Source organism: Dipodomys ordii, unplaced genomic scaffold (genome assembly GCF_000151885.1).
Source record: "Dipodomys ordii isolate 6190 unplaced genomic scaffold, Dord_2.0 Scaffold160, whole genome shotgun sequence".
In the NCBI taxonomy this organism is placed as follows: domain Eukaryota; kingdom Metazoa; phylum Chordata; class Mammalia; order Rodentia; family Heteromyidae; genus Dipodomys; species Dipodomys ordii.
This window is the reverse complement of record NW_012267376.1, coordinates 93,617-109,876: the sequence shown is the minus strand read 5'-3', so window position 1 is coordinate 109,876 and position 16,260 is coordinate 93,617. Positions and strand designations below refer to the sequence as shown.

The 16,260-nt window shown below is 49.9% G+C and overlaps 2 protein-coding genes across 2 annotated transcripts in view; both read left to right on the top strand.

Annotated features, from left to right (window-relative positions):
* Positions 1–12,155, top strand: part of Polm (polymerase (DNA directed), mu) — a 22,464-nt gene extending 10,309 nt beyond the window's left edge. The window contains exons 3-12 of the mRNA XM_013032992.1: positions 220–318; positions 433–603; positions 1,192–1,263; positions 5,993–6,113; positions 6,403–6,535; positions 6,681–6,783; positions 6,884–7,117; positions 7,194–7,277; positions 7,548–7,659; positions 11,400–12,155. Coding sequence (XP_012888446.1) covers positions 220–318; positions 433–603; positions 1,192–1,263; positions 5,993–6,113; positions 6,403–6,535; positions 6,681–6,783; positions 6,884–7,117; positions 7,194–7,277; positions 7,548–7,634 — 1,104 coding nt within the window. The 3' untranslated portion in view covers positions 7,635–7,659; positions 11,400–12,155. The remainder of the gene's footprint in view (positions 1–219; positions 319–432; positions 604–1,191; positions 1,264–5,992; positions 6,114–6,402; positions 6,536–6,680; positions 6,784–6,883; positions 7,118–7,193; positions 7,278–7,547; positions 7,660–11,399) is intronic.
* A 970-nt stretch (positions 12,156–13,125) lies between these two features.
* On the top strand, positions 13,126–15,645 carry Pgam2 (phosphoglycerate mutase 2 (muscle)). Its single transcript, XM_013032993.1, has 3 exons — positions 13,126–13,937; positions 14,026–14,206; positions 15,447–15,645. The coding sequence occupies exons 1-3, from the start codon at positions 13,524–13,526 to the stop codon at positions 15,611–15,613; spliced, it is 762 nt and encodes a 253-aa protein (XP_012888447.1). The 5' UTR covers positions 13,126–13,523; the 3' UTR covers positions 15,614–15,645.
* Positions 15,646–16,260: the final 615 nt, after the last annotated feature.

The window sequence follows — 16,260 nt, the reverse complement described above, 5'->3', positions numbered from 1 at the left end:
CACCTCTGGTTTTTCTCTGAGTGTTCGTCTTTTTGTTGTTGTCGGTCTCTTGGGGAGATTAAGCGTTGGAACTCGAACTCTCTTTTTGGTTGGAGAGAGCTGTGGCGTTTCCCTACTGCCCTGTCGCCATCTTGGTCCCCCCCTCGAGACAAGCATTTATGTGTCACCTAGCTGTCCTGTCTTGCAGGCTGTGATGATCTCTACATTACCGTTCCTCAGGTGGCTGAGCCCAGGAAGGGGCCCCTGAGCCCAGAGTGGATTCCATCCTATGCCTGTCAGCGCCCCACGCCTCTCACACATCACAACACTACCCTCTCGGTGAGCTGCATCTTTTAGGAGGTCATAGCAGCTGGGACCATGGGTATGGCTGGTTGATAGGTTAGAGCAAGGCACCCTGCTCAGCCTGTGTCTTAACCAAACCTCTCCCTGCAGGAGGCCCTGGATATACTGGCAGAGGCAGCAGTCTTTGAAGGCAGTGAGGGTCGCTGCCTCTCTTTCCAAAGAGCATCTGCAGTGCTCAGGGCCCTGCCCTCCCCTGTCACATCCCTGAGGCAGCTGCAGGGGCTACCCTACTTTGGAGAACATTCTTCAAGGGTGGTCCGGGTAGGTGCCTGCCATGGTGAATGGGGTGAGTGGGTGGGTTATGGGGAGGCCTGGTTCATGAGGGGTGGCAGGAGGTGTGTGTTATGACAGTTTGGACACACAAGCCATCACACAGATTCCTTGTGTGTGAGTTGGTGGCTGAGAGCCTTGGTATAGTGCCTTATTAGCATTGGTGTCCTACCACACTCACTATCCCACACTGTCCACAGTGGCAGGAAAAAGCACCTGGAGTATATGTCTTTTGAGGCTCTGACATGTTCAGCTACCCCTTTAGATGAAGTCTTATACATTCTGCAAAGCAAACACTATATATCCTAGTATATGTTAGTTGTCTGAAAGTTGACTTATACTATCAAGTCCTCAGTTACTGCAACTGTAGTCCTGAGGGGATTTCATCCCTGCTATGGCACCAGCTCCTGGCCACCTCCCTAAGTATTGGCTTCTTCACCAGATCCCACTGGATTCTGGCAGCACAGAGCCCTTTCTTCAGGGTGTAGAGGGCATTCTCCCTCCTCAGGTTCCAGCCCTGACCTGACTGTTCTCTTTAATTCTTCTAGGCTTAGGATTTTGCTTTGTGCTCTTCCTTAGGAGCTGCTGGAACATGGGGCATGTGAGGAGGTGGAGAAAATTCGCTGCTCAGAGAGGTACCAGACCATGAAGGTACGAAGGCAGGTCTAGGACCCTGGTGTGTATGTACCTCCCAGTTCAGGAAATGTTTTGGGAAGCCAGCAGGAGCAGTTAACCGTGGGGTTAGAGAGGTCTCTGAGGAAATGGCAGCTAATCTAATACCTGATAGGTACAGGCTGCCATATGGAGACCGGCAGCCTGTATGAGCACAGGGAATTTTCTGGATCATTCAGCACCATCTGTTTTCACTAGACTATTAAGTGTGTCTGTCTGTCTGAGAGAGAGAGACAGAGCAAGAGAGAAGGAGAGAGACCTGGAGCTTGAACTCAGGACTTGGATGTTGTCCCTGTTTTGCTCAAGGCTAGTGCTATACTACTGGAACCACAGCTCCACTTCCAACGTTAGGTAAGCTGGGTGCCGGTGGCTCATGCCTATAATCCTAGCTACTCAGGAGGCTGAGATCTGAGGATCATGGTTCAAAGCCGGCCAGGGCAGGAAAGTCTGTGAGACTCTGTTTTTTTTTTTTTGGGTGGGGGGTCCGTTCATGGGGCCTGAACTCTGGGCCTGGGCGCTGTCCCTCAGCTCTTCAGCTCAAGGCTAGTGCTCCACTACTTGAGCCACAGCGCCACTTCTAGCTTTTTTCTTTTTGCTTATGTGGTGCTGAGGAATGGAACCCAAGGCCTCATGCATGCAAGGCAAGTGCTCTACCACAGAGCCACCTTCCCAGCCCCTGTAAGACTCTTAGCTCCAATAAACCACCAGAAAACTGGAAGTGGTGCTGTGGCTCAAGTGGTAGCCTTGAGCTGAAGAGATGAGGAACAGCACCCAGGCCCAGAGTTCAAGCCCCATGACTGACCCCCCCCAAAAAAAATTAGAGATAATAATCTAAAGGACTTTCTTGCCTGTGCTGGCTTCTGTGATCCTCAAATCTCAGCCTCTTGAGTAGCTAGGATTACAATCGTGAGCCACCAGCACCTAGCTCCTATTTTTTTTTTGTTGTTGTTGGATGTAGGGCTTAAACTCTGGGCTTGGGTGCTGTCCCTCATCTCTTCAGCTCAAAGCGAGCGTTCTACCTCTTGACCTACAGCCCCACTTCCAGTTTTCTGGTAGTTAATTGGAGATAAGAGTCTCACAGAGTTTCTTGCCTGTGCTTGTTTTGAACTGTGATCTCAGATCTCAGCCTCCTGTATAGTTAGGATTACAGGCGTGAGCCACCAGCACCAGGCTCCAGCTCCTATTTTTGAGCCACCTTTTTTTGAGGGGCTATTGTCATGTATGCTAAACAGCATACAGCAAAATGTGGTTTTTTTGGGGGGTGCAGTATGACATCTCTGTGTGTGAGTGTGTGTGTGTGTGTATGTGTGTGTAGGCTATCCTGGTGCTGTGTGTGTGTGTGTGTGTGTGTGCAGGCTGCTATCCTGGTGCTATGGGCCTGCCTTGTCTTCATGGTATCTTTTTTCTCTGTGTACTTGCTAATCTGGTATGAAGGCTAGTCTTCATACTAGCCCAGCCCTTTGGATGCCATGGTTTTGTCTACTCTGACACCTTTCTGACACCTGGTTTGTAGCTGGAGGTGTCAGGTCATCAGATATGTGTTGAGGTAGTTGGTATAGTTGGTGTTGTGTGCCTTCTTGGGAGGGCAAGGTAATAAAAAAAGCTTCCCAGGATGGCTGGGGCTTGAACCCACAATCGGTGAAAGGAGTCAACAGCATTCAGTCACACTGGGTGGAAGCCTTTTTATTAGCCATGTGGCATCTGTCCCTAGCTCACAGAGTTAGAGAACAGCCCCACTTGCTTTTCATGGGGGATTTTTATAGGAAGGGGTTTCACACAGGTCATGTTTACCCAAGCAAGCAAGCAAGCTTACGGAAGGAAAACATAGCCTGAGTCACAAGAGCATAGGCAAAACATAATTTTGACTTAGTCAGCATGGTCAATACTATGAATGCTATTGACATTATTACAAAAAGTCAAAACGTATCCTTGGCTTACAGAAGTCAAAACATAACCTTGGGAAGGGATAGTATATTTTAAATCTCAAAACATAAGAATTTATTCCCATGGTTCTCAAAACATTAGAAACTCATTCACATGGTTGGGGGGTACCCTGAAATTTTCTTTACAGAAGTGATTTTTATTATAAGCTCCTGACTAATAAATATAGCAACTCAGTACAGCTCGTGATAAGCCTCAAGGTTGCCAGTGGCCTTCAGCAAAGTTTGTAGTAAATTGCAAAACTTGAGAGAGGGAAAGATGTTTGCTTTTTAGCAAGGATGTTTCTGATTTCACATTTTTGTTCCCATAGATATCCTCCTTTCCAAGGGAAAGGGGCTCAGGGGAGAGAATAAGTTTCCTGCAGCAGGAGGGACTGAGGCTAGACAATAGAAGGAATTTTCTGCCAGTGAATAGTAACTCAGATACCTTGAATTTTTGGTGGGGATTATCACAGGCAAGGCTTACTGTGGGAGATTGCCCAGAACCTTGTCAGTATTGACGGGTAAGTCTTGGAAGAGTTAGCCGCAAGCTATGTATGAAGTATTTTTGGGCATGGGGCCTGGGACCTGGGGCAGGCTGTCTGCTGAGTAAAGCAACATGGGTGTTGAGATGAAGTGATCTCAATGTTGACATAGGTAGGTGAGTGGTTTCCCCCTCAGTTCCAGCTCCAGCCCCAGTGAGGGTCTGCTGGGCAGGGGATGGAGAAGAACTGACTGATGCTGGAGCCTTGGTCTCCCTGTCCTCCATCCTACCCTCCTTCTGGGAATTCCAAAGTCACCATATGTACCCAGGCTAGCAGAAAGTTATATTAGTAATCAAGGAAACAGAAAGTTATATTAGTAATCAAGGAAATTGCTTCATAAGCAATATAATTATGAAGCTGATTATTTTCTTAATCATTTTTTATTGTAAAATGACTGTACAGAGGGGTTACAATTAATGAGTAAGGTAATGAGTACATTTCCTATTGAGCATTGTTACCTTATCCTTTGTTTTTCCCCTACCATCCCTTCCCTCCCCATCTTAATCATTTTTTTTAAGACAGTTTACTTGGTAGCTCAAGCTAGCCTCAAACATGATTCTCCTGCCTCAGCCTTCTGAGTGTTAGAATTATAGGTATACACCACAATCTTGGCATTCATCTTATTGAGGATTAAATTCAGGACCTAGTGCTTGCTAGTCTGATGCTCTACCTCTTGAGCCACATCTCCAGTCCTGTTTTTTCCTGGTTTATTATTGTTATCAATTGTTGCAGTACTGGGCCATGAACTCAGAGTCTCATGCTTGCTAGATTGGCACTTCACCACTTAAGTCATACTTCCAGTCTTGTTTTTTGTTGGTTATTTTGGAGATGGAGTCTAGTGAACTTTTCTGCCCAGGCTGGCCTTGAATTTTAGCCCTCTGGATCTCAGTTTCCTGAGTAAACTAGGATTATAGGTGTGAGCCACCAGTGCATTTTTTTTTTTTTTGCCTGTTCTGGGGCTTGAACTCAGGGCCTGGTCTCTGTCTCTGAGCCTCTCGGTGCTCAAGTCTAGAGCTCTACCACTTGAGTCATAGTGCCACTTCCGGCCTTTTCTGTTAATGTGGTACTGAGGAATCAAAACCCAGGAAGGGCTTCATGCATGCTAGGCAAGCACTCTACCACTAAGCCACATTCCCACCCCTCACCAGTGAATTTTTTTTTTTTCTTCAAATCATGGGATTTGAACTCTGGGCCTGGTGCTGTCCTTCAGCTCTTCAGCTCAAGGCTAGCTAGCTCTACCACTTGAGTCACAGTGTCACTTCCGGTTTCTTGTGGTTTATTGGAGATAGAGTTTCACGGCCTTTCCTGCCTGGGCTGGCTCTGAACCTGATCCTCAGATCTCAACCTGAGTAGCGAGGCTTCCAGACGTGAGCCACTGGCACTTGGCTCACCAGTGCATTTTTAAACTCAGTATCTGTTGGTTACTGTGTCAGTGGCCTGCCTTGTGCTCTGGGTCCAGAGAATCAAGGGAAAGATGTCTAGAAATTGAAGGGCTGTGGCTGTTTATCCCCTCTGCCTCTCTGTACACCAGCTCCATCCTCTTGTGACGCACATCAGTGCCTTCCACTGATAGGAGACCCAATCACAGAGGGTTTAGACCATGTGTGCAGCCTCCACGACTGTGAGCTGGCCTCAGTCTCATTCCAAAGTTTCTGTGAAGAGTCTCAGGCCCATAGGCCAGGGCAGGCGACATGCTTGGTCCTGAGTTCCCCTGGACCAGTTGGCAACTGGGTCCTCCTCCTCCCACCTACTACATGTGGGAGACTTGCCACCCCATACTTGCCATGTTGAAGCCTTGAGTAGGCCTATCCAGCCCTTTCAGCATTTCTGCAGAAACAATCCTCTTGCTGATGGACACCTTGTTTTTGAGAACTACAGCAATAAGTTCCAGCTGCTATCAGTGTGAAAGGCATAGTTTTCCCAGTGACCTGAGAGCCTGCTGAGTTGATGAATTAAGAAAATGTTGGTTCTGTTAAAAGCACAGGCTTGGCCTGTATGAGCGTGGAGAAGGGACCTCTCGTGTTGTGATTAGAAAGTACCTTACTGTAGGCTTTTGGCAGGCAGGTAGTAGAGCCCCTTCCCACCTTGAGCTGTTCACAGATTGTGTGAATTCACTCCTTTGAGAAAGTGTTGCACAGGCCGGACTCTGGGTCAAGTCTTTGCCCTCTGCCTTGGGCACAAAAGCTACAATGTGTGTCCCCTGGGAAATTTGCTCCTGACCCAGTGCTTCCTTCCTTCATACAGCTCTTCACCCAGATCTTTGGGGTGGGGGTGAAGACAGCCAACCGGTGGTACCTTGAAGGGCTTCGAACCCTAGATGAGCTCCGAGAGCAGCCCCAGAGACTGACCCAGCAGCAGAAAGCAGGTGAGCTCAAGGGAAGACTGGCCCTGAGCTTCCCCAGAGCCACCTGGGCAAGAAGTTTCCACAAACTAAAGCCCTTTGTACTGCATGGATCTGCGGGTTCCCTGAGTGGCAGGAAGTATTGGGGGGGGGTCTTGGCTGTAGGCGGGTGGACTTCCTGACATCTTCCCCCTGCAATCAGAATTACTGGAGCCCTTTTTTGGTGTTGCTGTAGCATCTGGGGCTCAGCTGAGGTGTGGGGCCAAGTGGGGAGGGCAGGCTGAGAGAGTCAGGAGGGTTGTGATGCCCACAGGACTGCAGCACCACCAGGACCTGAGCACCCCAGTTGGGCGGTCTGATGCTGAGGCCCTGCAGGAGCTGGTGGAGGCAGCCGTGGGACAGATCCTGCCTGGGGCCACTGTCACACTCACCGGTGGCTTCCGGAGGTAAGGGAGCCCAACATGCCCTTCTTCCTTGACTCCAGGTCCCTCCCCAGGGTAGGAACCAGAGCCTTGAACACTGGTGGCCTTCTTACTACCTGAAGGAAACATAGCCCAAGGCGGAAGTGGGAATCAGATTGTCTCCCCTCAGAGGGAAGATGCTGGGCCATGATGTGGACTTCCTCATCACCCACCCCGAGCAGGGCCAGGAGGTGGGGCTGCTGCCCAGACTACTGCACCACCTGCAGAGCCAGGTGAGGCCCTCAGTGCCCCAGACCAGGGGTGGCCACGGACTCGCCTTCTGTCCTCCTGGCACTGTGATGATACCTGGCACACAACTGCCTCTCCCTGCAGGGCCTTGTCCTGTATCACCAGCACCATCCCAGCCACTTGGGGGACCTCACATACCTGGCCCAGCAGAAACACACCATGGATGCCTTTGAGAGAAGTTTCTGCATTTTCCGCCTGCCACAACCTCCAGGGGCTGCTGAGGGAGTCCTGGAGTCCTGGAAAGCCGTGAGGGTAGATCTGGTGGTTGCCCCCAGCAGTCAGTTCCCTTTTGCTCTCCTTGGCTGGACTGGCTCTCAGGTAGGTCTGGGCTATTACTGGAGCTGTTCAAGGCCAGGGTAGGTTACCTTGACTCAGAGCAGTCATTTCCCCCTAGCTTTTTGAGCGGGAGCTGCGCCGTTTCAGCCGCAAGGAGAAAGGACTATGTCTGAACAGCCATGGGCTGTTTGACCCAGAGAAGGTATGCTGACAAGAACTACCCTGCTTCCTGGCCCCAGAAATGGCCCAGATCCCTCCATCCTAGAACCCACAGAGCCCAGATCAGGGTCTCAACTCCTTCAAAATGTTGAAACCACAAGGGTACCCTGTCATAGCAAAGGTCCCTGCTTTCTGCCTCCCCGTCCAGCCTGTCCACAGTAAAACTGTCTGGCTGGTGCCCTGCACATATGCAGACAGGAGGGTTCAGGGGGAGGGCACTGGGTGTCACAGTAGACTGTGGGTCTTGTTGCAGAAGACAATTTTCCATGTTGCTTCTGAGGAAGATATCTTCCGACACCTGGGCCTTGAGTACCTTCCCCCTGAGCAGAGAAACGCCTGATCCTGTGGTGTCCCCACCCCCACTGGTAAGAAATGAGGGGCTGCTAGATGCTTGGCTACGTCCCACATCCTCATCTCTGCCAGCAGAGGGGTTATCACTGCAGGGGCTTTGGTGGGCCCTGCCTAGCCAGCCTCATAGCTGTGTGGCTCGGGGTCAGCTTTAACTTCCCCATGCCTCAGGGTCCTAGCCTGGTAAGGGCTCTGAGCAGTACCCACATCCGGAGCTATGGCAGAGCCTTCGGTCCTGGTGTGCGCATTTGTTCAGTTGAGATGTCTTGGAGGCTCCTGCAGAGCATCCCACTAGAAGTGCCTGGAAGGGAAGCAGGCATCCCTACCCCACGCTTGTACTGTGAGGTGGAGGACGTCATTCTGGCCTTGTGACATCTTCATAGGGGTGTTGAGGGGGGTGCGTCAGCATCTTCAGGCCCTCTGCAGGCCAGTCCAGCATTGCAGTCCCCAGCCAGACTCTTCTTTTGCCTTTAAGGACAAAATCATGCCTTGCCTCTCTGGCAGCAGCTCTACCCAGCTTTGCAGCAGTCTCCAAACCCAAAAGATGCAGTTCCAAGCACAGCCCCAGGCCGCTACCATTCCTGCCACCCTGCCAACTTCAGTACACACTCTCCTGGGCCCCCCATCCAAGCCATTTCCTGTCTCACTATTTCCTGCTGATGGGTGCCAGATTGGACATGGTCAACTCCTCATCTCTGAGGCAGAAGTGCTGGAGAGGATCATCTTGTGTGTTCCACTTGTTTAGGCACAGTCTGGTCCTTGCTGTGCCTACCTGGAGCCCACTCTGGTCTCCTTTGGGACTTGGTCACCTTGTCAGGTGAGGGCTCTTCTGACCACTTATCAATTTTAAAATAAACCGGGTGCTGGTCGCTCATGCCTGTAATCTTAGCTCCTCAGGAGGCTGAGATCTTAGGATCATGGTTTGAGACCAGCCTGGGCAGGAAAGTATGTGAGACTCTTATCTCCAATTAACCACCAGAAAACCAGAAGTGGTGCTGTGGCTCAAAGTGGTAGAGTACTAGCCTTGAGCAAAAAGAGCTCAGAGACAGTGCCAAGGCCCCATGACCAACAAATTTTTTTAAAAAAAATAAACATGCAATAAAGAGGGCTCTGGGTGTGTAGTTTTATAGGTTTTTAACATATCTCATGCAAAAACTTGTCACTTCTGCCATCACTGGGATGCAACAGTCTGTCCCATAGATATCACCTTACACTGTCCTGTTATGGTCACATGTTCCCACCCTGCAACCCAGTGGTTCTGTCATAAATGTGGGATTGAGCTGCATTACTGTCTGCCCCCTTAGCACAAAGCCTTTGAAAGTCATGCAGTTTGCTGAGGCAGCAGTAGTTGTTCCTCTATCAGTGCAGGTTATAAATGCTTCATGGTGAATCGAGTCTGCTGATGGAGGCTTAGTTTCCAGGCTTTGATGATTATTCATAAGTTGCTATATCCATGAGGGTAAGATTTGGTGTAAACACATTTTCATTTCCTCTGAGTCAATAGCAAAGCATACGATTTTGGGGTCATGAGGGAAATATGCCTTGAAGTTTACAAAGAAGAGACACATTGCAGGTTACCAGCAGAGTGAACCACCTGTCTTCATTAAATGTTCTTTAAAGCAGTTGCTCTGGCTCTGACAGCACTTAGTGTTTTTACTATTTAGCCATTTTAGTAGGACTGGCAGGTATGGTTTGGATGTGAAATGTTCCCCCAGAATTCATGTGTTGAAGGGTTGGCCCCAGTGCAATATCCAGAGGTGGGGCTTGGGAATGACTGGATTGTTAGGGCTCCCTTCTCATCATGGTTTGATGCATAGGTGAGCATGGTATATTTGATGGCAATATTGGAGATGGTAGAAACTAAGAAGTGGGCCCAGTTGAAGGACTGGTCACTGAGTTTGTCCTTGAATGGGATACCTGTCTTCAGTCCATTTTGACTTCTATCTGGTCACCATGAGATTAGCAGCAGCTCTGTTCCACCATGACCCCTCTGCCATGTTGTGTCTCACCTCAGGCCTGGAAACACTGGAGCCAAGTGACCACTGACTGAACCTCTGAAGTCATGAGCCAAAAGGAATTTTTCCTCCTTTAAGTTGTTAGTATCAGGTGTTTTGTCACTGCAGTTGCAGACTTAACACATTGTGGTTCATTTCCTACAGACATCTTCCTTCCTCTCCATACATCCTCCCCTTCTGCTGTGGAGCTTTATTGGTTTTTGTTCTTTTGAGGACAGAGCAGTCTTTTTTTTTTTTTTTAATTTCTTCCTTTTTTATTTTTGCCACATCTGGGACTTGAACTCAGGACCTAGGGGGTTATCTTTGAGCTCTTTTGGTCAAGGCTGGCATTTTACCATATGAGCCACAGATCCACTTTTGCCCCTCTTTTTTTGGTGGTTAATTAGAAACAAGTGCCTCCCAGACCTTCTTGCCTGGGCTTATTTTGAACTGTGATCCTCAGATCTCAGCCTCCTGAGTAGCTAGAATTACAGGTGTGAGCCAAGTCTTTTTAATTTTTTTTTGTCGGTCATGAGTCTTGAACTCAGGGCCTCAGTGCTGTCACTGAGCTCTTCAGCTCAAGCACTGTACTACTTGAGCCACTTTTGAGCACCACTTTCAGTTTTCTGGTGGTTGATTGGAGATAAGAGTCTCATGGGCTTTCCTGCTAAGACTGGCAATGAACCACAATCCTCATATCTCAGCCTCTTGAGTAGCTAGGATTATAGGCATGAGCCATTGGCACCCAGCTCTTTTTATTTTTTACACACTTTTGTTAAAGAGGTTTTCAGTAAACAGTCTTTCAGTAGAAAATAGAGAATATGAAAACTAGCCTCTAGCTGCTCTGCTCTGGGCCAGCTCATGTGGTAAGCCAGAGGGGTAGATGGCCCTTGCCCCTTCCTTTATTAGCATGTCCTACAGCTATTTTTTTTTTTAAATAGGTTCTTGCTATGAAAAGACCACACCAGACTAGTGGCTAGTTTCCATCTCTGTGTAGCCCAGGCTGGCCCTGCAGTCCAGTCCTCTGTGTCAGTCTCCCTAGTGTTGGTTGAGATTATTGACATGACCACCCATGTATTCTGTTGTTTCCCAGAAGACAGACATTCTACTTTGTACTCTTTGTGCCCCAGATAAAACCAATTTTGCATGAGCATTCATTTCATACTTTTTCAAAAGCATACATTGATCAAGAATCTTATGGCTCTCTTTGGATTGTCATCTCAAGATTTATGTGAAGATCTAGCCTTCTCTCCCCTCTCCTTATGAGAAAATGAACCCCTGGCATCTTGTGGGTCTAGGCCTTGAGTTCAAGCCCCAGGACTGGCAAAAAAAGAAGTCTTATGGACTTTCCTGCCTGAGTGAGCTGGCTTTGAACTGTGATTCTCAGATTTTATCCTCCTGAGGTACCTAGGATACAGGCATGAGCCACCAGGGCTGGGAAGGTGGCTCAGTGGCAGAGTGCTTGCCTTGCATGCCTGAGGCCCTGGGTTCCATTCCTCAGCACCACAGAAGCAAAAAGAAAAAAACAAAAAGAAAATAGCGCTGTGGCTCAGGTGGTAGAGCGCTAGCCTTGAGCTGAAGAGCTGAGGGACAGTGCCCAGGCCCAGAGTTCAGGCCCCATGACCGGACCCAAAAAAAAAGATGATAGTACAGGCATGAGCCACAAATGCTTGGCTTGAGGTAATTTTTATATAGGTTTGAGGTAAGGGGTCATTACCTAGTTGTCCTCACATAATTTATTAAAGATACTCTTTTCCTATTAGATTCATTTTGCAAAATTAATTTAGCCACCAATGGTGGAGCTCCTGTTTAGCATACACGAGGCTCTGAGTTCAAACTCCAGCACTGCATCATCATCATCATCATCATCATAATTTACTATGTTTGTAGGTTATTTTTCTTGGACTCTGAATTTTCCATTGATCTCTGTGTCATCTTATGCTGATACTATAGTGTGTGTGCATCTCTGCCTGTGCATCTCTTCATCTGGTGCTCCAGAATCTGTGGGTCAGAACTGTCACATCACATTATGTTTAGCTGGGCCAATGTTTCCATTACTGGTGTGGTCACAAGACAAAAGGTAGCCAATGACATCAGGAACACAGCTTCAGACAAGATGGATAGGGAGATGGGAGGCCTGTGTGGGGCTGCTGGGAAAGATGGGTTCCACCTGTCAGCCTCAGTGGCTTCTTTGGCCTGCAAAAAGTTCTCTCAAATCTGTATGTGAGGATTCTTGGTCTGCAAGGGGCAGAAGGGGTGTGTGTGTGTGTATGAGGCTTCTTGTGAAATCAGGCCACACCTACCAATCACCCTTTGCTGTTACCTGAGGCATAGCAGGGGGTTATGTTCTCCGAACCCAAATGTGGAAGTCCTGGGCTCAACTCCTTGTTGCCTATCCTGTGGATTGGCCCATTTCTGGGTGTTCTGCTATGTTTTCTATGCACACGACAATCCCCAGGACTCCATCCTAGCCCTAGAGGTGGAGGCCCATCAGAGCTATAAATTCGACTGTCTTTCCCAAGTGAGGTGAGCCTGGCTTGGGCAAAGACTCAGATAAGAACAAAATCTTAACAGAACCCAAAGGAGGGAACCCATACTGCCTGTGGGTTGTTCTGGAAGCCAAGCGTGGTTTGGAAGCCAAGCAGTTGCTTTGGTGGTGTTTCCTACCAGGGCAGATATTTTTTCCCAAAAGGATGGCCCTGAGTCTGCTTTCTGGCTCTGCCACAGTGACCTTTCATTTGCCCATCGAGGGGCCTTGCTCCCAGTTACTGCCATCCCTGCAAGGTCCTTGTGCAGAGGGAAGGAGCAGAAGGCCAGGAAAAGATCTGGATGCATGAGTATGACCCCCCACGCCCCAGCCATGTGTAATTCTCTGCCAGGCTAACTAGAACAAAGTCCCCAGAAGATCTGCCTGGCAACAAACATTAAGCACATACACAATTGTATGCAACACATGCCCTGAAGACAGTACACACATGCATACAACATATGTGCTGCAGGCTCTTAATGCAGACGCTTAGGCACCCTTAAACACAGTCTCACAGAGCTATGTACATGGGAGACACACACACTCACTCCTTGGCTTCCCTCTAACAGTTTCCTTACTGTGTTAAGAGTGACCAAGAGGCCAGGTATGGTGGTACCTGCTTCTAATCTCAGCACTCTGCAGGTGGAGGCAGGAAGATCACAAGTGAGACATTCAAACAAAGAAGTGACCAAAAGAGGGGCTGGAATTTTGTTTTGTTTTTGATTAGTCATGGAGCTTGAACTCAGGACCTGAGTTCTGTCCCTGAGCTCTTTTGTTCAAAGCTAGCACTCTACCACTTTGAGCCACAGTGCCACTTCGTTTTCTAGTGGTTAACTGGAGGTAAGCGTTTTGGACTTTGCTGCCTGGGCTGGCTTTGCACTGCAATCCTCAGCTTTTAGCCTCCTGAGTAGCTAAGATTACAGGTGTGAGCCACCAGTGCTCTGGGTGGGGCTGGGACTTGTTTATGCTTCTGCCTGAGCCAGGCAGATCTGGTAAAGTCACAGAGGAGCACTAATAAGCCTCCAGGAAGTCTTCTCCTGGAGACCTTTTGGTCCTGGCAGTCCTGACCCCCTAGGCTTGACTTCTGCCCTTCACCCTGGCCCTGCCTCAGCAGCTCTACCAAGCCAGGCCCTGTCATCTAAGCCCAAGCAGGGCTGATGGCTGTGTGAAGCTATTTTTAAGTTCAGTCGTGTGTACCTCCCCACCCCCAGCAGCTCTGCTACTGGCCACCTGCCACTGCCTGTCCCTCCTGGAATGCTGACTGGCAGTTACGTGGAATGGGGGCTGGGAAGACTGTTATAAAGCTGGAGTGCTAGGGAGGCAGCTGTCCCCATCCGGAGCCCCTGTGTCCCCTTACACCATGGCCGCACACCGCCTAGTAATGGTCCGTCACGGTGAGAGCACGTGGAACCAAGAGAACCGATTTTGTGGTTGGTTCGATGCAGAGCTGAGTGAAAAGGGGGCTGAGGAGGCCAAGCGGGGAGCCCAGGCCATCAAGGATGCCAAGATGGAGTTTGACATCTGCTACACATCGGTGCTGAAACGGGCCATCCGTACCCTCTGGACTATCCTGGATGGCACGGACCAAATGTGGCTGCCTGTGGTGCGCACCTGGCGCCTTAATGAACGGCACTATGGGGGCCTCACGGGCCTCAACAAGGCTGAGACAGCAGCCAAACATGGGGAGGAGCAGGTGAAGATCTGGAGGCGCTCCTTTGACATCCCACCACCGCCAATGGATGAGAAGCACCCTTACTACACCACCATCAGCAAGGTGAGCTGCTCGGAGGAGCTCCAGGTTGGGAGCCTGGGGTAGGGGCCCACCTGCCCAGGGAACAGTAATGTCTCTGCCTCTCCCTCAGGAGCGCCGCTATGCAGGCCTGAAGCCTGGAGAGCTGCCTACCTGTGAGAGCCTGAAGGACACCATTGCCCGGGCCCTGCCCTTCTGGAATGAGGAGATTGCACCCCAGATCAAGGCTGGCAAACGAGTGCTCATTGCAGCCCATGGGAATAGCCTGCGAGGCATCGTCAAACACCTGGAAGGTAAAGTCCATGCTCAGGAGGCAGATGGGTAGGGTGACAACAAAAGCTTCCTGTGTGCTAGTTAAACAGAGGTTCAGGGTGTGTGGGGGTGTTTGTAAGTGGGGGAGAGAGTTTGTAAGTAGATTGAACGGAGAGGGTTGAGAAGCATCTAGTTCTAGTGATACTTTCCTATTTCTGCACATTTTAATCTATTAAGTCTGGCTGCCCAGGAAAGTGGGGTCAGGAGCTGACTCAACAGAACAGATTTGGTGGTGGCATCTGGCCCAGTTAGGAAAAGGCAGGGCTCAAAGCCCTAGCTTGCTGCAGGACCCTGGGAAAACCATGAGTCCCTCATGACATTTCTCCTAGTGCCAGCCTTGTTTCTGCTGTGTAGCCTAGGCTGGCCTGAACTCAGTCCCCAGCCTCAGGTGCCACCTTGCCTGCCTCTTAATTCAGGGTTCCTCTCATAGTGGGTCCCATCCTCCCCCCCTCCCCCAACTTCTCTAGGCAAAGACTAAGAGTACCCAAAGATGGGTATGGAGTTAATGGAGTTAAGACCCTCGGCCCCCACTGAAGAGCAAGGGCTGACAGGTGGGTTGTGCAGGGGCCCTTAACTAATGGTCTTTTCACCCAGGGCCTTAACATTAATCTCTAGATGACCTTGGGGCTGGCTGGGGTCACAAAAATAAAGGAGGAGAGCATACTTCAGATCTCCAGTCCCTGGGGACACTGGATCCAATTAGAGTGACCCTCTGTCCTTCCCTTCTGAGCCTTCATGCCTCTGAGCCTGCTCTGGAAGAGGCATACAAGTGACAAGAGCCCAGAGGGAATGGAGGGTGTCTGACTACCCAGAGAACATTCTCCAGTAGTCTTAGATGGGGGTGGGGTGATGGCAATACCAAAGGTTGAGCTGCTATTCCCGGAGGGGGCTGCTGGAGTAGGCAGGGTCAGGTTTCTACCTTCTCCTCTGCTCTGAACTGCTAGAAACCAAACAGCTAGTGCTCTTCCCCACCGTCGACTGTGGTTTGGCCAGTTCATGTTATACTGAGACTGTGGCACCACAGACCACAGCTGCCCTGCCACTGCTGCCCCATCAAATTGGGTTCTGCCCAGACCTTTTAAGCACATTTCTATAGCCTCCAAGGGCTAGGTTAGTGTCAAAAGGCCTAGTTCCCAGTTCTGTGGTCCACAAAGGCCAAGGGATCTGCTGTATGGATGGGCTGGGGACAGAAGGGTCAAGGATGTTGTTCCTTTGGTCCAGGGATGTCAGACCAAGCCATCATGGAGCTGAACCTGCCTACAGGAATCCCCATTGTGTATGAGCTGGACCAGGCACTGAAGCCCACCAAACCCATGCGGTTCCTGGGCGACGAAGAGACTGTGCGGAAGGCTATGGAGGCGGTGGCTGCCCAGGGCAAGGCTAAATAAGGGAGAACATAAGCAATAAAAGCACCTCTGCATGCTGCCTTCAGTTGAGCATGTGTCCTGCTTATCCCACTGGCTTTGGGAACCCCAAGCAGGCCTGCAGCTGCCCCCCCAATCCCTGTCAACAGCCGACACCAGCCCAGTGTCAACCGCTGACAAGTAGAGACAGGTGCCGGGGCTGTTTAGCCCTAAACTGTGAACGAGCCTCTGAGGCAACCCTAACTAAAGCTTTAAAGCCATTTGGTAGCTATATTCTCAGCCCACAATACTCTGGGAACAACCTAAGCGACCAAACCCTGCCACAAGAAGTGAGACCCATGGACAGGACAGGGCTGTAGTGCTTCCTCACCTACTGCCTTCAAAGAATGGATGCTTCTCTACCATAGTTGTTACTCTGAGCCCGACATCCTTGGTGGGGACAAGTAACATGAAGCCTCAGGCCCACAACAGGGCATACTCCATAAGGCCTCCAGTCTTAACAGTGAACAGGGGAGAAGCCTAAGGGATAGGCAGGATATAGGAGGGACTGGGTTGGGGCATGGCCTGGGGCCAGCAACTTGTCACCTTGACCTGAAGTTGGGAATCGAATCCACCTGGCATTTCCCAGATGGCCAGTGTGGCTACCTTTATCCACACTCATTTTTAATTTC

Coding starts and splice junctions, on each gene's coding strand:
- Pgam2 (XM_013032993.1), top strand. CDS start 13,524: ATGGCCGCACACCGCCTAGTAATGGTCCGTCACGGTGAGAGCACGTGG. Junction 13,938..14,025: donor ACTACACCACCATCAGCAAG/GTGAGCTGCTCG, acceptor CCTCTCCCTCAG/GAGCGCCGCTATGCAGGCCT. Junction 14,207..15,446: donor CATCGTCAAACACCTGGAAG/GTAAAGTCCATG, acceptor CCTTTGGTCCAG/GGATGTCAGACCAAGCCATC.